This window comes from Harpia harpyja, chromosome 17, assembly GCF_026419915.1.
Source record: "Harpia harpyja isolate bHarHar1 chromosome 17, bHarHar1 primary haplotype, whole genome shotgun sequence".
Classification (NCBI taxonomy): domain Eukaryota; kingdom Metazoa; phylum Chordata; class Aves; order Accipitriformes; family Accipitridae; genus Harpia; species Harpia harpyja.
The window spans coordinates 22520208-22544063 of NC_068956.1; the positions used below are offsets into that span (position 1 = coordinate 22520208).

General features: G+C 39.5%; 2 protein-coding genes across 5 annotated transcripts in view; one reads left to right on the plus strand and one right to left on the minus strand.

Annotated features, from left to right (window-relative positions):
- MICU2 (mitochondrial calcium uptake 2) overlaps positions 1-19474 on the minus strand; it is a 148585-nt gene extending 129111 nt beyond the window's left edge. For 2 of the 3 annotated variants that reach the window (XM_052812591.1, XM_052812592.1), the window contains exon 1: positions 19187-19445. In XM_052812591.1, coding sequence (XP_052668551.1) covers positions 19187-19387 — 201 coding nt within the window. In that variant the 5' untranslated portion in view covers positions 19388-19445. Of the gene's footprint in view, positions 1-19186 lie in introns of all 3 variants that reach the window. The other variant, XM_052812590.1, reaches the window with a different exon arrangement.
- A 14-nt stretch (positions 19475-19488) lies between these two features.
- FGF9 (fibroblast growth factor 9) overlaps positions 19489-23856 on the plus strand; it is a 56968-nt gene continuing 52600 nt past the window's right edge. The window contains exon 1 of one of the 2 annotated variants that reach the window (XM_052812596.1): positions 19489-19635. In XM_052812596.1, coding sequence (XP_052668556.1) covers positions 19563-19635 — 73 coding nt within the window. In that variant the 5' untranslated portion in view covers positions 19489-19562. The remainder of the gene's footprint in view (positions 19636-23856) is intronic. The other variant, XR_008238928.1, reaches the window with a different exon arrangement.

Below are 23856 nucleotides of genomic sequence, written 5' to 3' on the forward strand. Positions count from 1 at the left end.
TAGAAAATTCTTATCCGGGAAGAGAGAACAGTAGGACAGAAGTTCCAGTGGACCATTGTCCCACTCTACGCTACACAACAATACCAACATAAGGTTCAGATATTTATTTTCTTATCTTTATTTTGATAGGATTGTGGTATGAATAGATAACAGAGTTGAGAAAGAGATGACAAGCTATTCCTCAGTGTTACATTTTTTTTTCCTCTCAATGTAAACACTACTGCCTTCGGTTTAGCTTCATATTAATTTCTCTTAAGATACCCAACACTCTAAATGCTTGGGAAAACTCAGTAAAAGTTACTAGAAAAGTGTAGTTAAACAGCTGGCACAGAGTAGTTCAACTACAATAACAAAAAAAGCCTACTATCAGAACCAGAGGAACTTGCCAAAAAACGAAGCATGACTCTCCTGCTTGCACAACAGACAATCTACTGTAAGGCATATTTTATACCATCTCACACTACTACTGCTGAATTAAATCTATTTGTTCTTAAAAGCTCCTTGTCTTCTCAAGTCCTTATGGCTCCCCATATTTAATAGCGATGAGCTTATGTTAGTTCTCCTAAACATGTGAAACATGAATACGGTTAGGCAAGGGCTCTATCCAAGAAACAGGGTGTTCATCAAAATACTATATTTAAAAGAAGTCTCTCCAGTGTTAGGGTGAGAAGCTATAACCATCACCAGTGTATAAGCTGGCAGCAGCTGTGAATGGCTATTTAGGTCCCATGCGTAAATAGCTTTGTTCTAGAAGCATGGAGAATGTTAAATGCCAGCATCAAATTAAACAGAAGTTTTTTGGACCTTGGCCTCTTTTTGAGCAAGGCTGTGGGAATGGAGGAGGACAGACATCAGTGCACTACGTTTCCAACGCTAGAAGGAAAATGCCATCCCTTCCTATATGCTTTCCACTGTCCAGTGTTTCTAGTTCTTTGCATCCACAACTATAAACAATATTATGTAGCACTTAAATTAGGAAGATTTTCTAAGAAGGCAGGAGAAGTGAAAGGTAAATCAGTTTAATTAATAAGCTTAGCTTGTAATAGTACATCTTTGGATAAGGATTAATTGCTATCAACATAACAGAAAAACAAGCTATTTTAAAAATAGATTTTGGCCATTAGGCTCTTAAAAAGTGAATATAAACACTCATGCTAGAAATGCAGGTCATTTTATATTTTCAAGGCACAGCATCTCAATGAAGTGTGGGTCACAGTTACCTTGGGCATATTAATATCTTTAGATTAATCTCAGCCCAGCTTGACATTAAATATTTATCTGAAACTTCTTGTTACAAACCAGCTTTTCAATAAAAACGAAAAGTAATCATAGCTGTTAGCACAAAAAGTTGATATTAAAAGCTATAATATTATAAACACTTATATTTTGTTAAACGCTTTCATAACATCTCTTTCTTATAAATGGGTTGCCCATGATTAAACATACAAAGCTACAGTCTATACGTTCAGGCTTTCTTTGGTCATTCCATAAAACAAGTGGCCAATTAGTGCTGGTAGTCAAAGACAACCTTGGAGGAATTAATTTCACAAAATAGTGTATGCTTGTCATCAGGAGATCTGAGGTAACGCATCCCTCTGAGCATAGGAAGGAGCAGGAAGCCAACCCTGCAAAGATTTCTAAATGCCTTTAAAGTTTTTACTCCAGGTGACATAACAGGAAGTTGTATGCCTAATTCATCTTGCTTTTAAATGGTCAAGAAAATGGGAAAAGGTAGAAATTTAGGCTGGTGGGGAAAATGGGAATGATGCTTCTCAAAGGTTGGAGGATATAAACTTCCATCTTGGACACTTTTAGGGAGTGAGTTTTACTGCAGCGCTTGATTGCTTATTCTTGAAATGCACAGGTACCTTCCACTGATGAAGAATCCTTTTTCCTTCTGTTCTTCCTCTTTGTGCTCACAAAAATGGATCATACAGTTTTTTCCTCCACTGTTCTAAAAGGTAGCAAACAGCTGTAGTATCAGAATAAGTTGCTAACATGAAAGAGAGGTTAAAAGGAAATCCTACAACCACTTAATTTTGCATGCCAACACCAATAGTGCTTATAAATTGAAAAGCGTAGATTAAAAAGCCATCTTCTTAAGACGATTTGCTTACAACCAGAAATTAAGAGCAGAAACAAGGTTCCAATACTCTGTTCAAAGTAACAGCAAGTTGAAAGATAGCGCCTGCATAGTAGCTTCAAATGGAGCTACCCGTGCCTAAGTGTTCCGAAGTCAAACACGGCCCTGAATTGAAAAAGTGACTACCAAGAAGTTGCACCAGTAATGAAACTGGCTAAGCTGTATGGCCGGCCCCCAGCAGAGTGGACCGCAAGGAAGATGAATTACGCAGAGGGCTCAGCACGCTCAGGGAAGGGATTGCACTTAATGCCCCGGAATGTGCCTCGGCAGAATGCCCGTGTCCGGCACCGCTGGCTGGAATCCAAGCAGATCCATTACCTTCCCTTTATACATCAGCTTACCACATGCCTCGCTGACACCACAGATATGCCTTTCCTCCTCCCCTTTATTTTTAACTTTTGTATCTTTAACACAACTGAGATACGTACTTCAGGCTATATCATTAAGGAGGATTTTAAGCCCAGTTTAGCACTTGGTAAATTATTGTGTTATCTTTCCAACTCTAATCTAATACTGTTTTTAAAGCGGGCAAATTAAACTAATGACAAAGTTCACACAGATGCTTACATGAGTTACACTGAACCAACTGTACTTTGAATACCAAGTTATCTGTGTGTGAACCTTTTAAATGCTCCATAAAAACAATTATTTTGACTCATAAAACCAATTATTTTTACTCTAAATCTCAGAAAAAACTTAGTCCTTCAGGAAGTTCTTGGTAAACTGAGAGGACAGAGAAAAGCTGATGGTACATTTCCTTTCAAAATTGATTTGTTTTTTTCTACAGTTATGAGTATTTGCTGTATCCACTTATATCCAAATCTGGCTGAGAAATAGCATACCTTTGAAATTCTGTACCTCTCTCACTCTGGCCCTAAAAGAATCATATTTTTATCACAGATAAACAATACCATGAGAATCTAAATATTTTTTAGTTAAAAAAAAAAAAAAAAAAGACAAGTCTCCAGAAAGCTTTTTCTTTTTATAAATTGGCCTTATATATATACTTAATATGAAACTGGTTTTAAGTCCTGAAGTAGCTGGACTGGCAGGAAAAGAAGATCACAGTTTCAGTACATCCAAGAATTTTTGTTGTTGTTGCTCAACTTAAAAAAAAAAAAAAATCAACCTAGACCACCTAATAAATTGGTTGATAAGATACTTACCTGTGATATGAAAGATGCAGACTGAGCTCTGTGTTATGCTCTATCCGAACCATGTATTTGAGCCTAAATATTTCATATCCCAAACTGAAATTCTGAAACATTACCTCTCCTCTCTTTTCTTGTCTTAGGCAGTAGAAATCTTCCTAATATTGTCAAAACAGACATATTCCTATGTTGTAGACTACAACAACCTGCTTTGTTTTCAGTGGGAAAAAAAATTAATTGAAAAAAACCTCTGCCAGTTCTCCAGCAAACTTACTATTACAAGGAAGTCTGAAGCATTCTGTACTCAAATGCAGATGCTCAGGATTTCCTAGCATAGTTATCATTATGCTCAAGTGTGGCCTTGTTACTTTTAACACAAGGCCGCTAAAATTCTACACCAAACTTGGCATTATGAACACAGCTATTCCCATACTGATAAGGAGAAGAATTGGAGAAAAACTAATTGCAAGACTACACTCCCACAAAAAAGAGGGGGGAGCTTTTACTCCCCCACCAAAACTCAACCCAGAATTCATGGCTCAGGTAACAAACATTTTTATTTGTTTTGCTGCAGTGCATAAGAACCCTGTCATTAACGATGATCTCAAAATACAAGACACTGTACAAAAACAACAGACACAAAGATAATCCAAGGTTAAATTTGCTAGATAAATTATTTCCATGTAATGAGAATTCCTACCCCCACCCCCACCTTTTTTTTTTTTTTTTAAACTTAGAATTTTCTCAAGTTTCTTCTGTGTGGGAAGTGATCTTTTCCCCCTTTCCATCTGGAGGAACTTGAAGGTCACTAGCCCTCAACTTAACAAATCAAGAAAATAAGCCATATGGAGCAAACTTATAGTATAAGGAAAGGAGATAGGATATGAAATGGATAACCAACTAGGAATTCCACAAGATTAAAGCAGCCATCATTTTTTACAGCCCTTTTTCTATTATTAAAGGAAGCTTGTTTTCCACTGTGGTAGGTAGTGCAACTTGGCACTTCAGTAAAGTTTCTCACCTCGAGATTCAACAAACGCCACGAAAGAAGTTGTCAAGACTCTTGCTACTCTTCATTCTCAAGTCAAGGGTATGTATACATCGATCCTGCCACTCAGTTTCATCATGAATACTAGCAAAGCATTTGATATCATTGAAGTCTCATTATTGTTCATAATACTGAGAAAGTATCTCAGCTTTCACTGAAAAAGTTCTAGCCCTTACAATTCAGAAGTTTCAAGCCTGGAGGTTCAAAACCAATAAAAAGAAACCACATGATCTTAAATAAAAACCTTATATTTTCAGCCAGTTCAATTTTAAGGCTTGATTTATGATTTCTGAACACATGACGACTACATCACTCTACCATGAAGTTCAACTTAGTCTCTTGTCAAAGTATTGTTTCACCATTAACAGGTCGGTTATGCAGCAGGTAAATTGCTTATAAATATATATAACAGCAATTTAATTTCTTTGAATGTCAGACATTTCACGGACACTTATTTTATGAATAATGGAAAATTAATTATGCTATGGTATATACTTATTGCATAAAATAACATTTTTCTCAGACAACTACAATAACACAGGGTGCTTTACTGAGTGGCTTATGCATATGCCAGTTCCAAAAATATAGTAGAGCAAACTCTGGAGGATAGCAGATCCACTTTCTCCTGCCCTGCTTTCCCTACTGGAGAAGTATTATATTAAATAGAAAGATTGCAGGACCAAAACTGAATAAAGGACATTTTTACTGCAAAAGCATAACTACTGCTTTTATGAACTGCCTATAGGGGAAGTGTCTCACATTCAGCAAAATATCTGAAGATGAAAAATTATTCAGCTGATGTATAGGCATGAGTGCTGCTAGCACGTTAGCTTCAAATTCTTATGAAACTATTCATGGACTCTGCTCTTTGCAAAGTATGGCCTCTAGGACCAATAACCTATCCACAATCAAAAGCACATCACTATTGTCTCATGGCTACCTCAACATCATCAATAACTCATTATCCAGCTATTCAGAATTTACTGACAGAGAAGACACATTCTACAGCTTGGTGCTGTGACCAAAAGGTTGTGTAATCTTCCCAGTTACAGCAGCTGTCTAATAAAGGATATTGCCTCTATCTACTTTACTTTGCCAAACACATTCACAGGGACACTAAATGGGCTACAAGCGTCCCTCAAGCATGCAGCGATGGGAAATTTAACAATCTCCAAGTCTGAAGTGGCAAAATAACAGCCCAGATAGGACCTCCAGGATGACAAGGAACACCGTACGCATGAAGTGTAACACACTTCAAAGAACTGCGAGCAACTTTTAAATCCACTTGCAGTGGTCTAGTCAGATCAACTGGGTATTTCTGATGGCCAGAAGCAGATGTACATAACGTGAATTTATAGAGGTGACACACAATCACACACGCTCTACTGAACCATACGGAAGAGTCTGATTCCATCATATTAACACCACATCCAGAGTTTAATCCCTACACAGCCTGGACTAGAGCCACTGTGTCTACTTCCCACTACCCGCCACCTTCTAACTCTGTATTCAAAGCCGAGCCCAGCCCTTCTGCTTCAGCAATGGAGGGAGCAGAAGCAAGCATTGCTTCCTCCTGGCAAGCGGCAGCACACAGCAGTCCCACACGTGGAGTCTGCTGGTCCTGGAAGCGATGGAGGGAGAGCGACTTAACCCGCAGGCTACGCGAAGGACCCTCTGCACAACTTCATCCCGCAGCATCTGCCGCGAGGAACGAGTCCGGCAGGGAAGACTCCCAGACCCCCACAAAGATCTATTAGGGGACAAAGCAGCAAGAAAGATGCCCCATTACTCCCACAACTGGAGTCTCACAAATCCTTCCCCCAAAGGATGCAGCCATGTGATGACTCTCAGGATAATCACTCCCTGTTTGCTGTCAGTATGAGTACTCTGCAATACTGGAAGTGGAACCTCCTTACCACCGCCGCAGAGCATGAGTCTACAGTGCAAAGAAAAAGCTATCTGCAGTGGAACATTAGGTACTGCTTTAAGAGTTTTACACCAAGGAATCTGACTACGAATCACTATTTCTGACAATGCATCTTGATCACATTGCTGTCATTTCAAGAAGCGGTACTGTTGAGGGACCACTTCATCACAAATTATAAAATGAGGTACCCATGACAAACATTCATTAAACAGATGGCATATTAACAGATAAAAGTGCATTATTTTTTATAATCTTCACATAAAGAATACGGTATTTATTGCTATACAAAGTCTCCTCAATTAACACATGCAACATTTCTGGTGCACCTAAAACTTTAGAATTTTCTTTATATTTTTCACTTCTGAGGCTGAAGAGAAGTGAGAACATAAATGTTAAAATTAAAGAATAACAATGCAACACCATTTGGCAATGTGACACTGTCAGTTTTCCAAGTTTAACAGCAGCTGGGAAAAAAGTATGTCAGCAATTTCCTACAATGTTTTTCTGGGAGATTGAGTAGGAACATTCCATACAACAGCCATATTCAGAATAAAAGAAAACACTGTGTTCTAGGAAAAGTAATTTTATACACTTTGCACTCTATTGTCCGTGATGGTTCTTCAGCTAAGCTGAAAATTTAAAGTTTTAACAGATTTTTTAAAAATCCAGAAACATAAGACTTGCTTTAGGTTTTACTGTTTTTGTTTTCCATGTTGAATCCTTCCCATAGGTCACAGCCTAAATGCTGTTACTTATGACTTTTAGGTCTTTAGTACTCTTTTCAGGAAAGTTGCTGGAGACAGCTCAAGAAAGACAAGCACAAATTTCTTTACAGAAGTGCTTAACCACAGCCCTATGTGAAAAAATGAACAATTATTTTTTCCCAGAAAGAGAAATACTGCAGCAGTAACACACACATGCAATAACCACCAAGCTATAAAAACAAACTCCAGCTCTGATATAATACAGAAATTGACTTACTTTGAATGGCAAACTACAATACACATTTTAACTGCATACCACAAAATAGAACATGTTTAGCTATTATAAATTAATCCCAACATATTTTAGGATTTTGTTGAGAAGCTTCCGTATGGGAAGGTCTAGCTACATCGAACTTAAATGAAAAGAGTTTGCAGAGCTTAAAAAAATTGTCACTTAAGTAAAGAAAAAATAGCAGCATGCGGTGCCAGATAATCTGGTGGAGGGTTAGAAGAAAATAATTTTGGAAATTATAAGTCACAGCACAAGAAAAGCATCTGTACATTGTAGAGCTCACCCAACTGAGCTCAAACAAATGGAATCTGCATATTGTTTAAGTAGCTCTATTTCCATCACTCAGTTGGTTCTCACATGCTTATAAACTCCCTGGCCTAACTACAGGATTTCTGTAGAATCAGAATATGAAAAACTATGTTCCTCTGACTGCAAACTTACTAAAACATGTCCACATTTCTAAAGAGCTGCTGTAACTGCACCATTAAAAAAAAACCCCCAAACCTCTTCCTCTAAATTACATTAGTGACACAAAAATTTCAGGAAGACAAACCAGATCTTGCACTTATCTGAAGTACTGAAAAAACCGTTTTCTCTGATCTATTCATGTTAGCACCAAACCTCTTTTTTTTTCTTTTCTTTTTTTAAAACAAACAACTCCCCAGGATGTTCTACTGTGGACACAACTTGCTGCAAAATGTAGAAAAGCTACTCTTAAGTGGAGATGGATCTCATGAAGAACAGTTATGCATTAAGAACCAGAAGTCCATCTAATGTGAACAACTAAATCAAGTATCAATTCTCCTCATTTGTTCCCTATTGAAAAGTACAGATTTTATATTAATGCTTTGCATTAGACAAAAGCATCTAAATTGCTCTGGGAAACCGTGATTTTAAATTGATGCATGTTTTGTATTGTTTTTTTCATCTTCTCAAGTTTACAGTGTTTATTCCTGCTGTTTCACATCTTCAGCAGAAGTCTGTCATTTTTTACTTATTCCCAAATACAGCAGTGATACTACTGTATTCCCTTATGCCTCAGACCATCAAGTGTATTTTTCAGTACAAAAGGGTGCCAGATGTTTTATCAATCAGCTTTACTGCATTCCTAAGTAAGGACCATACTCTAATGCCTTCCCCTCAGGTAAATGAACAAGGGAAAACTTTTCATTTTGTGACAATTCCAGACTACTGAGAACACTGTCACTTTGCATTTGAACATTTTAAGGTTATAAAGTAAAGGTAAAAAGCAGTATCTTAGTCTCCATGCCAAGTATCATTTTGATTTTGCATTTCCTTAAAAACCATCAAATTACCAGACAAGTCCACAGTTGCATCAAAATAAACCTTGAGAGAGCTGGTATGGAAGCAGTACTGCAACCCCAAACCAATTTTTCTGTCAGTTATGGCATTAAGCTCTGGTGTCTTCTAATTCTCAAAGTTTTAGAAAAGGAGAAGCAGACTGTCAAATAATGTGGTCAATACGTAACCATTGAGACTTTTGTACTGAAAAATAAAGTTCATTTTGGCAACTTTGTGAGAGAATAGAATACTATTACCAAGTCCATTTCACCATGGTGAGCAACACAACAGCACGGAACTTTCCACTTTTCTCCTTAGCAAGATTTCACATCAGTGTGCACACGCAGTCATGTTCAAAGCCCAGCCTGACTTGTCAGCACACAGCCATCTGCCTCTTACAGGGCCACCAAAAGGAGCCTTTGATGGAACTTCAGGCAAAATCCATCCTTTAAATTCTGGGCACATCTGACAATTTAGATTAGAAAATTTCAAAATAAATCCCATAGCTTCATTATTAACACAGTATTATATTTATTTTTTTATTATTGCATTCACACAGTCTGTATTTGAAGTATATTTTATACATACATATACTATTATATGCTTACTTATATATATAAAGTATAAATTTACATTATAAATATATACATATATAGCTTTATATGAAGTTCAATGTGTTTTATGTTAATATTGCATTATAACTTGTTAATAGATTATTAATGGCACTATCTCCAATAATAGGCATTATCAAAGAAAATGCCTACTTTTAAAAAAAGAAAGATTAAGAAAAAAAAGATTTCTGGATACATTGATTTCCTTCATGTAAATATTTCATCTATGCTAGTTTGCGGTTTTTGGAGGCAGACGAAGGAGTTTGCTGATTTGGCGAAGGAGCAGGGAAGGTATCAGTGCTGATAAAATAATATTTATTAGCTACATCTGCTATAACTGCTTTTTATAGACTCCATCAGTGCAAGACAGTTACTCTTGAAATTTCTCCTACCCTGAAAGGGACACTACCTTAAATCCTGTTTGGTGTTTAAAGCTGACAAAACTCCCTTCTCTTCTCTTTCAGTTCATTGTGTAATAAAAACCTTCAGGAGCAGCAGTAAGGAGATACAGTATTCTGAATAGTAAGACAACATGTATTCTGAATGAGCACTTCACACAGTTTTATCTGTCATTTATCTTTGATGATTATTTTGGCTAGTGTCTTTCTGGAATATTATTCAGACAAAATTAAGCCTAGTTAAGTAACCTTACAATAAGAACCATAGTAAAAAGAAAATTAGACAACATTACAATGTACCAAAATTTAGTGACCTAGAAATCAGGAGATGGAATAGCCCTAATGCTATTGTTACAGCTATCACCAGTGAAGACAATGTAAGTTTCTCCACAGCACAAATTAAACTAAATTCCCAGTTATTTCTTCTTTTTCTGGCTACCTTATGTTTCCAAGATGCTGACCCACTTGTTAGGAATAGCCATATTTAGCCAGCCACAGTCTTCACACAAAGGTCTGCAAGGAAGTATAATACAGAGCTCTCACACTAATCCAGCAAACACATGTGAAAAACAGTACAAAACAGCATCAACAGGAGAAGAGATGCTACTGCTTGTACACAACAGATCATTTCTTACAAAAAAAGGATAATTATCACTATGTTCAAAGTTTTTAAAAAAACAAAACCACCACAGTTGCCATCTAAGAAAGAAGATAACAAATAAACATTGTAATATCTATTTTTAAACCATCTAGAGTATTTACTGGAGGAAAAGTCTTGTATCCCCTTATTTAAGTAAATAAATATTAGTTTCTCCTCTGGGATCTTTGTTAAAAATCAGAATATTATTTTGTGCAATTCTTTCTATTCAAAAGAGTATTTTTTTTATTTTCAGGCAAGCTATTTTCTTATCTGCTTATGTTTGTCCACTAACAACCACTGTCCACTAAACGGCCAAATACTCTCAAACACTAACCTTTTATTACATTGCAATTAAAACAGTAGCTAAAACCACAACAAAACCATGCAGCTTAACTCACTCCATCTGTCCACATGTATCAAAGCACCTAGAATGTTAGTCAGATTTTATTTAATCACTGAAGTCATATAGCAAGACTGAATTCAAGTAAGAGGTGACAGATCAGATGAAAGATAGTTAAATTTTAACCTCGACCCCTAAGATTACGTTTGACATCATGTTGTTTTAGTATCAGCGAAGACACCTGCACAAAGAATCTCCATGCTCACAGAGAAGGGAATAAATGTAAATATTTTCAAAGCCAAAAACTTCAGGATATAAATACCTCACATTCAAAAAGCTGAAAAGGATACCATATATTTAAAGTTGAGAAACAAATGCACATCCATAAGTAATATTTAAGTCTATAATTAATTATAACATCATGGTCCTACAGATTCCATACTCTCTATACCACATTCTATTTTAGGCACACAACATGACAATGTCTCTATGTTACTAATGCCGAGAATGATGTTTGTGATATATTTAATATCTCAGTTATTGATTTAGACTGCTTGGTGGATACCCGATACATACAGTATTTCCATAACACAGTGAAATACAGAATTAAACAAGAGGTAGCTAAGGTTACCCTGGTTGGCTGCACAAGAGCAACAGTTTCAGAAAGACTGAAGTATATTTAAGGAAAAGAGAAAAGATTACAGTAGGCTGAGCTGGCAATCTAATTCCAAAGAGCTCTTCTTGCAGGGGAGATTCATATTTATTGATGCTTAAAAACTGGAGGAATGTTGTTTTAAAATGCATTTTTTTAAACACATACTATTTTCATAATGCTTTGGGACTATTAACTGAAACTCATTCATTCTAGATTAATTAGGAGGCAACAATGTTATTAAGGCATTTAAATACACAGAACCAAACCAATTACATTGTAGTACTTGAGTTTATTTCTAGATGCATGGCCAAGAAAAAAACTTAATAGGAGTATACTCACATGATACAATGGACTTAGAAAGCATATGCATGAATTGTGTCAAACTTTCTCTTATGTAGCCATAGACTATTGATATCTCAGTCATGTAATAAAAAATTGACTACTCATTTCCTGTTCAAAACCAGGAAGTATTTAGTGCATTTACCTACAAAGTTGACTGCCTTGTCACGATCTAAGACAACATTTTTTGGTAACATTTGTCAAGACAGTAAATATAGAAGTAAAGATACAGCAGAAAATAAACCACGAAGTTGGCAGAAGGATGCTACCACATGCTGACAAGAGCACTGCCTGCAGCTCACTGCACCTCAGTAACCAGCCTCTCCAGCGCTGGGCAATGCTGTAAAGAAACATCACGGGTTCAAAGCACCATGAATCAAACTGGCCTCCTCCCGAAGGCTGCCAGTTTTTCACATTCTTCAGTGGGAAGAAGATTTAAAGGCACCATCTTGCAAATGGTTCAAGGACCCAACCTGAAGATGCAGTAAGGAATCCTCTAACACCTTTCCAACCATGCTACAACCAGAACAGAAATCTAAGGCTGTGCAGAGGACCACTGCCTGTCTCCGTGCACTGCGACCCGGTCCACGCCGTACAGCGGAATACATTCTGTCACACAGAGAGAACAACAGTCAGCAGCAAAGTAAGATGCAAAAAAGCCAAAGGACAACATTTTGAGGAAGGGACAAGGTATAGCAGGGAAGAGATTTTAAAAAAATACAATTAAAAAAAAAAATCCTTACTTAAAGATGCTCCGACCCACAAAAGAAATGGTAACTAATGATTTTTACGTGGTCTTGTTTTACTACACAGATTTTAAGCATTAATGATGTGACCATGTGGTCAGGTTTGCACCAGCTGAATTCAAATACGAGGCTTCTCTGAGGCCTGCAAGCTATCACCGAGTAGCATGTTTGATGTGGATTAAAAACATTTGCATTAAGTTTCAAAAGCCTGTTAAAGCATTATGCTGCAGACTCTTATTTTATACACGCTTAATTTTACTTTGTGAGCATCCTAGTAATCTATTATATGTGCTGTTACATTTGCATTCTCAATTTCTGATAGAATAAAGACTCAGAGATAAACACTTTAAAATATTACTTAGGACACAAAAATCTATTCTAGGATTTTTGATCCAACAAAAGCAGGCAATTTTTTTTCTTTTTATGATGGAGTAAGCACAAGAATCTTCCTGTATATTCCTCAGATTAGACTGTACATATTCTTTCTGTTTTATTTTAGAACCACATTCCTCCCTCCAGGCAATTCCATACATCATTACAAATCCTTATGCAATTTTATCCCGGGTTCTATATTTATTAAGACACCTCATCTTAATAGCAACGTTCTTCCCTCAGCATGAGCCAGGCTTTTAAAACAGATTGCAAAGAACCCCCCCCCAAAATTCTCATTCTAACAAAATTTGCCAATGTCTCACAATTTAAAGCACTTACACGAAACTTACAGATTAAACAATGGTTCCTACAAAGAAATAAACTATTTTTTTTTCCATTTGGTGACCGAATTCAAATGCCACATACATACTTTTTATCTGCCAAGATCAAATACTTCACACGCAGTTATTATGCACAGCTTACCTTCCTAAATAACATCATCTATTACAAAAAAATAATCAGAAATATAGTGAGTGAGAAAAGGTGAGCTAAATGTAGTGTAAGCACAACTTAAGTCACAAAGTGGTCCTGGATACAAAGGATGTGTAAAAAACCATCAGAATCCCGGAGCTATGCACTTCTTCCTTCCACTGCTCTGAAGAAATGACTTCAAATTATTTAAACAAAATGCTGCTTTTGACATGCATGCAACATTTGTTTTGGAAGCATATGTATTTTACACGTTTATACCAGAAGTTACCAATCAAGTAACAATACACTAAACAGGTAACATGCTTATAGTAGACATTATTTTGCAAATCATCTATTGATTTGGGTTGGAAATTTTACCTGAGTGAAAACCATGCACAATATATCAGAACTTGTCTGAAACAACTGTATCTCAGCACTCATCTCTTTGGAGACACAGTGCACATCTCAAAGCCCTCAGATAGGGCTTCAGAACTTTTTAAACCATTGTCATCAGCTTCTAAGTCTGGGAGTCCAGAGACTTCTACTAAAGCCCTGATAAACTTAAGAGTTGTATTTAATTTAAGCACTCTCCCTAGATTATCCTATGAACTGTGGCACTGAGTTCTCCATAGCTCTAGGATTTGTAAAGAGGCCCTCCAGTATATTGTTTTGCCTTCTCCACAGTGGCAGAACCAAGGGGGTCTTCCCTGAACAAACTGGTGTTTGGGGAATCCTTCACAGTATTCTGGTTTCTTTAAACAGTGTAAGGCAGTAGTTCCAAAATAAATTTTTGCGGTGGTTACACATGTAGCCCCGGAAAACTAAACTAAGCTCTAGTTTTAATCATTAGAAGTATTTTACTCCCAGTTGCTTGGAATAACAGTTTTCATGTCATTGTGACAGACAAAGTCACCACTACCATGTGTGGCCATCTTTGCTTCTCTTAAGAATCATTAACATTTCAAAAACTGGAAAACGGTGAAACATTCAATGCAGTTTGAAGTGAAATAAAAAATTTAACACAGTCCAAAAGAGGACTGTTTCAATAAACACATTTTAAATAAAATGAGAATTTCAGAAGTATCACACACTAAAAAAAATTTAAATGGAACAAATGGTTTGTTAACCATTGTTACAAGCATTATCTTAGTATTTTCAGTATGATCAAACACAATGTATGTATCTGTTTAAGACCTCCAGGACAGGAATCCAGTCTCTTACCTGGAAGAATTGTAGCACATTGCTGACACAACACAAGCAGTAGTAGAAAAGGTAAGAGAACCAATTAGACTACAATTGTGTAACAGAAAGTATTAACAAGAACAGACAAAAAAATTGCTGTAAGTTGTGTTTTCCTCTTCACATCAGGTAAGCAGTATCAAATATTTAAATACCAACTAATACTCCAACAACCCTAGAAAAAGAATGCCGAAACAAAATCATGTTTATCAGCAAACAGACAAGATTTTGCACATTTATAGCTTCATATATGTGCTAGTAACAACTCCAGTCAGTTTCATTTGGAAAACAGTGACTTAGACTCAGCACAAAATGTGACACGCTGCAGGGATGGCAACTTTTCAAGGGTGAATCAAATTATATTCTTCTTTCTGAAGCTAGTGACTAAACACATCCGTAAAAAACTCAGCAGGGGCAGGAGATGCTGTCTCTGGTAGCCTGCTGCTCTCAGAGTTTTCTTATCATTGGCAGTTTGTGCGTGTACTACATCGATGCTACAGACCCTTGGCAAGTTCCAAACTTAGTTGGAGTGGGGAGGCCAGAGTCATTGCCTCTCACAAAGTGCTACAGCCTCCCAAAGTGTGCCACTCCAAATTCACTTGTACACTCTTTGGCAATCACGTACTTGATTCTTGACCCTGATAAAGGTAACCTAACTGACTGCAAAGCTGACTCATGATGAACAGCACACTTTAACCAAAGAATTCTAATAGCGTTAGGCCATATAATGCCACATCAGTATTGCAAACTGCAAGCTCTGAGATAATAAAGACACAGTAGACAATACTGCAAGTCGATCAAGGCTACAAATCATATACCATTGTGTCATTTGAATTACTACTAAAGAAGAAAAACAGCCAGCATAGTATCACTGTAGTGTGTAATGCAGCGTGTACACTTTTGACCTGGCTGTTGTGGTTAGGATAACAGAAGAAACACTTTTAGTGAAATTCAACATAAATCCCTGTTCTAAGTTACTGGTAGAACAAAAGATCTTACTCCCCTGGCCCCCTTCTTTCCCCTCCTCCTTTATACAAGCTGACTAGCTCATTTCATTTAAAAAAATTGACCTAGGTTTTCCCAGCACAGGCTGTATCTGGTCTAGGATACTGTCAGTGTAACTTCATTGGTAAGTAACAAGTGCAGATAGAACTAAAACCTGGTATCTATAAAAAATTTTAAAAATATTATGTTAATTTTGCTACAAAAATCTTTATGCAGTAGAGATTTACAATTAGCACTAAGGACTTATTCCAATATATATTAGTTGTACGTTTCTAAACAGTAGGTCAGCAAATGAAGATGGAGAATGAAAATAACTTTGAAAATCACTTAGTGAAGCTCTAAAGAGATAGTATGAAAGATTACATCTGAGGTAATCTTACATTAAATAGAAAGTTTTATTATTAATATGCTACCCACTTAATGTAAGCTGTTAAACAGGTAAGTGGCAGTGAAAATGCTGATAAAAAACTGGGCCAAAAAAAGTTTAAAAAAAACCTCCCAACCTGAAAATTTATTGCCAGAATAAACAACAATTATATTAGAACACAGTAACCAAACATAAGCCACTACAAAATAAAACAGACACTATCCATACAACTCACAAAAGGGAAACAGATTAACTGACCCTGCAGGACCTTTGATTCTGCAAAGACTTGTAGACAGGCTGAATCTCATTCACTCTGAGCAGAAGTCAGAAGTGCCAATGACCAATATGAGCAGGATTAAACCCACTGCAGCAGCACGTGAGGTCTGGAATTAAATAAAGATTTAAGAAACTAGGTACCAAAGGTATCAGTCTTTGATTTTAAAACAATGAAAACCTTTAAAAAAAAAAAAAGAATAAATCCTGAATTTGCAGAACTTTAGCTCCAATGTGTTGTTTGCAAGCTTCAACCGTAAATTGTATCTCTGAAGTTGTCTAGAACAAGGTACAGCTGAAAAATTTCTGACTCGTTTGATAGAGACTAGTTTTATTGAGACTAATGGAAAATCTAAATAGAGTTCTCAACTTCAACAACTTAAACTAAACAAACAGCAAGTATTTACAATGAAGATTTTGATTCTGCAACAAAGCTATTAATGGTTGTTACATCTTGCTTAGGACAAGAACGAGAATTCACTCAGTGGCTCAAATTATGCTTATACCAGAGTCCCATACACACATGAAATTGGTCTTAATGACAGGACTTTTTAAACATAATGCAATGCTGCTGAAAAACAGCACATAACTAATCATAAAATCATATTCTTTTGGCTCGTTACAGTATGGAGATACACTGTCACTTTGTCAGCTTCACTTTGTTAAGTATTTTAAATAATTACCACCCATTTTGCAGCAATTCATTCTTATGATTCAACAGTAAAGACTATATTACCAAGGAAAACTGGGAAGCACTGTAGCATAATCTCACTGCATTCTCAAGAGCAAATGCTAGGCCCTGTTGATGAGACAGAAGTGTAAACGTTTCCACTACATATTCCTTTATTACCACAATGATAACGAAAATTATGCTGTTTAATTTCAAATATTTGCCTTAACCTGTAATATTTCACATAACTATGCTGCAAACATTTCCACTACATAACATACTGCAACATGAACAAACAGTTCAGAATTGTTTGCCAACAGAGTCTCAAGCAAGGCTGCTTAAGATCAGTTATAATGAAAAGGAAAATAATAGAAAGTAAAGTTATCCACTGCTAGAATGCGAAAAGCATCTCCATTTAACAGGATTGCACAACCTCTGAACTGAAAAAAGATTGCTTCAAAACATAAAATAAAGGTGATATACTTGTTTCAACACTCTGTTTTGCTTTTGAGTATTTCTTGTTTCTGGCAATGAGAAGCCATAAGTAGCATCTAAACTGCTTAAAAGATTCACAGTACGCTACTTTGGCCCTATCACTCTGTTGCTCATAGCTTTTACAATCCAGTTCCACTTTCAGTTTATTGGCCTTAGTGTTATGCTCTGCATGGCCAGTTCTTAGGTAGTTTTAAAAAGCTCAACACATTAATTGCAGCAACATGGAGTACAAAACATACGGAGAACTTTTGCCTGTAACTACAATAGCATCTCCAACAGTAGTTTTACTGGAAAACTGAAAAGTTTAAATTGAATAAACTACTTAACATTTGCAGAGTCCAGCCATTTACTGTCTCCAAAACCAAATCAATTAAATAAACTGTAGACTTTTGGAGTTCCCCCTGAGAATTAAAAAGTGTACTTGTAGGACTATCCATGCATTACATGGAAGCTACTCCATGAACACATCAGCAACAGAACTAGATTGCTTCACTCAACACCCTTTAAAAGTGATTACTTCCTGCATTTAACACTTTTTATATGTACCTACATACACACCTACTTATGCAAGAGTTCCATACATATATGAAATTGGTCTCGATGACAGGACTTTTTAAACATAACACAATGCTGCCGAAAAATGTCACATAACTAAATATAAAATCGTATTCTGTTGGCTCTTTACAACAAGGAGTTATGTTTCCAGTAGGATTTCTAGTGGAATAACGGATGCCTTCCTCACTAGGAGCTGTATACAGAAAAAACAGTTTGAACATGTGCTGTCCAAGGAATCAGGACTAATAGCTAATCTGTTTAGAAACACGCTTATTAAAAAACTGGAGTTTCCTAAGAAGATGCAGCTTAGAAATTCTCCATGATTAAGACTGTACTATAAAAAAAAATAAATTTAAAAAATCTTTCTTTGTTCTTGACTCAAAAATAAAGGTTGGTTTTTATCTGCCTGCTGTTCAGCCTGTTCGGTATCTGTTAAGAGACAAGACATCGAAGCATACAAACTGTTGAATACTTCCAAAATTTCCTAGCTGTAAGTAAAGGAACGGTACCACAAGCATACACTGACCTCTTCCCCCCATCCCACCTAAACCCTCTGGCCTAAAAAACATTTAGGTCTTCCAGTCTTGAAACACCTAACCAACTCTAACTGACAGTAACTTCTTCTCCGAAGGAAGAATGGGAAAAAGTTCACTACCTCCATGAAAAGAATAAAGTTGGGAAGCATAACTGTATTTTGGAACTTGTGAAGTTTATTTTGTAAATAATGACTACCTGTCCTTGAACATAACCTTCCGAGTGCACACTGATGCTCCAAGGCAAACTAGCTTTTAACATTCATAGCACACATTTTGAACATACTAAGAGGAAATCATCCCTTTATGTGTGATGCATTTCAGACAAAGTATGAGATATAAAAGCACCATTTTCGTGAAATACTCTTTTTTAAGGGGAAGAAAGGCGCACGACTGTCTAACAGCACCTGACGTGTAGACGAGGCATCGTGGAAGGAAGACAAGCTCTCGAAGTTACCGGCCAAACGAGGAGCTCAGTACAGGCCGTGTGCTTCTGCAAACCACACAGCTCCGTCGGGTTGCGTGACCGGGGCTGTCAAGCGAAGGGGGCGGGGGGGGAACGCTCGGTGCTAAGGCAAACCCTGCCTTCTTCCACTGAAGAAAACGGCAAAGCTCCCGTCAGCGAGGTGAGAGGCAGGGTTAGCTGAAGTGACACACTGCTGATCCCGGCTGCTGCGGTGAGGGCTCCCCGCAGCCGGGTGCTGCCTGACGGCGCTGAGGCGGACGAGGTCTGACCACCACGGACCCCGGCCCGCCCGCAGGCCGCTCCTCCGCGCCCGCCCCCGGGACCCGCAGCCCCGCGCCCGCCCCCGGCGCCAGGCCCCGGCTCCCCCCCCCCCGCTGCCCGCCGGCGGGAGGCGAGGCTGCCGGAACGGGGATGCTGCTGCTGCTGCTGCCGCCGTCGCCTTACCTGAGCCAGGACCGTCGGGAACACGCCCGGCCGCCCGCTGTAACACGCCGCCAGGGACCCTCCCCCGACCAGGGCGGCGGCGGCGGCGGCGACCCTCCAGCTGGGCGGGCGCCGCTGGCTCCGAGGGGGCCGCAGCCCGGCGAGCCGCCCTCTCAGCGGAGCGCGGGCGCCCACCACCAGCGCCGCTCTCCACGCCGCCATCTTCCCGGAAGCCGCCGTGGCGCCGCCGACATCGAACGGGCCCCTCCGCCGCTGCCGCCGGCGGCCGCGGTACGCCGCGGTGCGCATGCGCAGCGCCGGGCCCGAGCCCGAGGCCGCGGGGTCGCTCGCTGCCCGCCCGGCGGGGCGGGGGTGGGGGCGGCTCTGTCCCGTCGGGATGGTGCTGGCCCCGCTCCGCGAGCGGGAGGGAAGCTACCCGCAAAGCCGGAGGGGACGGAGCTGGCAGAGAGGTAACGCAGGCAGAGGTGCGCAGGGTGTCACAGCAGTGACCGGTGCCGCAGGGCCGCCTTCCCGACTGGGAAAGGCGCCCGGCTGCCGGCCCCTTCACCCCGGGCCGGGTAGTCCCCTCAGGGGTGAGGGGAGGCGGCAGGGTCCCCGCTTCAAGCGTTTCGCTGAGAACAAGCTGAAATGGAGGGGCCGGTCGGCGGGCAGAGGCCCTGCGCAGCCGGCCCGGGTCTCTGGGGGCTGTAGCTGCCCCTGGCCCTCCCCCGGGAAGGGGAGAGGGCCCGGCGGGTTGCTGGCGGAGAGGAAAGGCGGTGGCAGGGTCAGGCGTTTTGTTTGTGTGAGGGAAGGCAGCACCGAAGGCCTTGCCTGGGCGGCAGGGAGCGAAAAGTGGCTTGTAACGGCCCTCTGGGCCCGAGGGTGCCCCTTGCCACCTCTGTGTGTCTCTCACAGAGCTCAGCTTCACGTTACGCACTGATGTGACTCTTCTTCCAGAGCTTTAGGCCACTGCTGAGTCCCTGAAGAGCAGTGGGTCATGAGTTGGGTTTGAAGGCCTGCGGGAAGCCCAGCGCACAGAGCGAGGCAGGCTTGGTGAGCCTGCGCTGTGGCAGGGCTGGCCTGGCGCCTGTGCTGTGCAGTTAGGGTTTTCTAAGTGTCGGAGATGTCACCTGTGGATGTGTTGCTCTGCGTACGTTCCAGATGAGAAACAACAAAAGCATGAATAAGTTTAGAACATCCTTTTCGAGGGCAGAGTGGGGTTTCTCATGAAATACAGAGGACAGAAGATACTGTTTCAGAAACTGACACAGCAGAGGTGATAACTGAAAAGCATTACAGATTGACTTGACCAGCAGTAATCACTTGTGTCAAAGACAACTACTCACTGTGAATGCTTCAGAGTCCTTTTTTTGTCCACTACCATAGTTTTAACAAAGGTCTCTAGCCCTTGATTAGATTGAGTTAGTTGATCACACTCAAACATTAGTTCGTTGATCACATTCAAACATTGGGCCATCTGGGAATTAATGATACGGCCACATGAAGTAAAGTGGAGAGGAAGATAAATGTCATTTGTTGGTTGGCAGTGGCAGTATCCATGTTTTCAGAGTGGTTCTAGTGGCTCCATGTGAATGTGGAAAAGGACTGGGGAGAGAACTGCTGCATGCAATTTCCCATTACTTTGGTCTTTGGTTAAAGGCCTTCAGGACGTAATCACTCCATTTTAGCAAACTGTTTCTTTCAGTTCTTTCTGATATGACAGCCAGTACTGTGTTGTCAACATTACAAATGCTGTGGTACAGGTTCTGAAACATGGAAATGCCTTTTTGCCTTCTATCCACTAACAAACAGTGATGACCCATCAGTGCCACTAAAGTAATCTTAGTTCACTCTCCTTCCCTGACCTGAATTCGGAGTCATGAATTCAGTTTCATAGATGGTAATTTCAGTCGTCTACCTAATGGCATCTCAGAATTTATGAAGTCTTCCATTAGCTTGTTGTGTTTATTCAGTGTCATTCTGTGAAGTGTTTGAGACATCTTCAGGAATGTGCCACCTGAGTCCTTAGCAGGATAGAAACCCTTCAAAAACACCTTCTCTGGGAAACACAAATGACTGCTTATTGCAAAATCACCCAAGAGTGCAACATGCAGGGTGAATGGTTTCCATCTCCACAGACTAATGTACATTGCAAAATCTTTTTCCTATCCCCAGAGACCTAGAAAGTAACTCATACAGGAAAATCCTTTCTAATCCCCAGATACCATAAAACATAGCAGCAAAATCCCTCTATCGTCATACAAAAACACACACTGCAAAATCCTACTTCTTCTGTAGAGATGTAAAACTTGCAGCAAATTCCTGTCCCCTGTTTGTATTTCCCTCTAGACAGACAAAATATTTTCCATCCCAGTCTTATCGTTTGACACAGAATATTTGCACAAACACATTAGGAGTACTTCCCTTTCTGTGTCAGCCAATAACAAGCACTTCATGAATGCTGGCAACATCCCAGAAACATTGTAAAGGATGGCTGAGAGATTTGAATTCTGAATGCCAGATCCCTTGATGTTGAACACAAGACCACAACACAGGTAAGCAGGTTTAGTTCAGCACCCTGCCAGGCATTTTCAGTTTTTCTTTGAGTAAGAACGAAATAAGTAGGTCATTTGTCTTTCCTCAGATGACATTCCTGACTGGAACAGATACAACTGCAATGTGAATGGAGAACTATTCTCATATGACTGCAGGCACGCAATGCTGATGGGGAAGTTAAGTGTCCTTAGCCACCCTTTCTCTCCCTGCAGTAAATTCACCCTGTGCGTGCAGTGTCTGGGAGTGCAAAGCTACTGCTGCGCTAACATGGCTCACACCGGTGTTGCTGTAACCAGGCCGGTATATTTGTGGGTGCTAGAACGTATGCCTAAGTAGCTAGAAAACCCTTGGCTATTAAGACATAGCCCTGTTTCACCTCCTGCAGTATCACTGCAGGGTAGTTTATGACAGAAAGCAAAGATAGCTGTCATCTGTATAAATGACACTGACAGTCTGGTAAATATAACAGGAGTTTCATCAGAAAAATTGAGCTACATAGTGACAAATGTCATCAACTACTATGCCCTGTGGCACTAAAATGTTAGTTCAGAGGCTCCCTTTCCCATCCTGCTCAGTTTGCTCTTCCTTAGCTCTTGTAAGCAGAAATCATTACATTTAGTAAGCTGACGTATCTGGTTTTTTAACAAGTGCTTTCTACATGTTGACTTCAGACTTTGTACTAGAGATGTTTGCATTGCTGAAAATTTGCAAAAGCAAATGAAAGGTCTAATATCTTTGCTTAAATGTTTAGGAATGTAATTTTTCTGTAAGAGTCAATGTTCCATTGAATTGTTACATAACTATACTTCCATGCGGTCATTTCTTGTTAGGCATAATGAACATAATGTGAAGTCACATCAGAAGGCAAAAACACACTACCATGAAACAAAACCCGTGTGACTCCTGTGATTCTTAGGAAATCATGTTTGGCAGGAACTTAATTTCTTCCAAGTTTTGTTACAAAGTCAAAAGCAAAAATTAAAAATACCAAGTAAACCTACAGCTCCACATGCCTGAAGGTCCACTTCCACATCTCAGTGTCTTTTTAAGAGCATTAGGCTAAGTTCCAACAGGGATTCTCTCTCTGCTAGAACTCCAATCCCCTCAAGAGCATTAGGCTTAATGCCAGCATTCATTTACTCTTGTAACAGCTTAAATTAACTCCTGCTACATTCAATCTAAACCCTTTCTTACTATTTTAGATAGAATAAGAGTTGAGAGATGGATTCAGTCATCCAGTCATCCAGTCTGAGGGCCACCCATCATGCTCGTCTGTCTTTCGGGACTTCAAATGCTGCATAACTGGATTGGGGAAGGCAACGACCAGCCATTCGTGAATTGAGGGAGGGGCTGGCAGGCCACCTTTTATATACATGACCCCATTTCACAAGAAATAGCATGGGAGTGGTCTGACTTATTTACCCTATGTACATTTGACAGTAAGCTCCAACCAAAAGTAAGATTTTGGTAGGCTAGGCACTGTGCTAACAATATTTCGGATACTTTCCTGGAGGAGCTGAACAGACAAGCTAATTGAAAGATGGGAAATAGCACTGCTTGGTTTTGTAGGTGAAGAACTGCACCATAGATTAAATTCTGCCCAAAGTCAGACAGAAGACTGAAATGGAAGGTCTCACAAAGCCAGACCTTCTTTAGCCCCTTCAAAATTACATTGGTCTTCTTAAGAGTATTACTTGTATTTTACTTCAACAGACATGGGAGCAATCTGTCTGCCTATGATTACAAGGAAAACACTCTGAGGTAGATAAGGATGTAAGCACAAGGAAGACAAGTTTTGTTAAAACTGATAAAATAATCCTAGTGCACTTTGAAAACTACTGGGTGATTGGATAAAACTGGACAGTTGTTAAAGCTGGCCAGCTGATACCTTGATATCTATCCAGATTCTCAAAGGTCCTGTACCAAGGTTGTTTATGGTGAAGGTTGGGAGTTGACTTCCAAAAGGGATTTCCAAAGCTGCTTCGTATGCTAGAGAGACTATTATTCATAGAATCATAGAATAGTTTGGGTTGGAAGGGACCTTTAAAGGTCATCTAGTCCACCCCCCCTGCAATGAGAAGGAACATCTTCAGCTAGATCAGGTTGCTTAGAGCCCCATCCAACCTGGCCTTGAA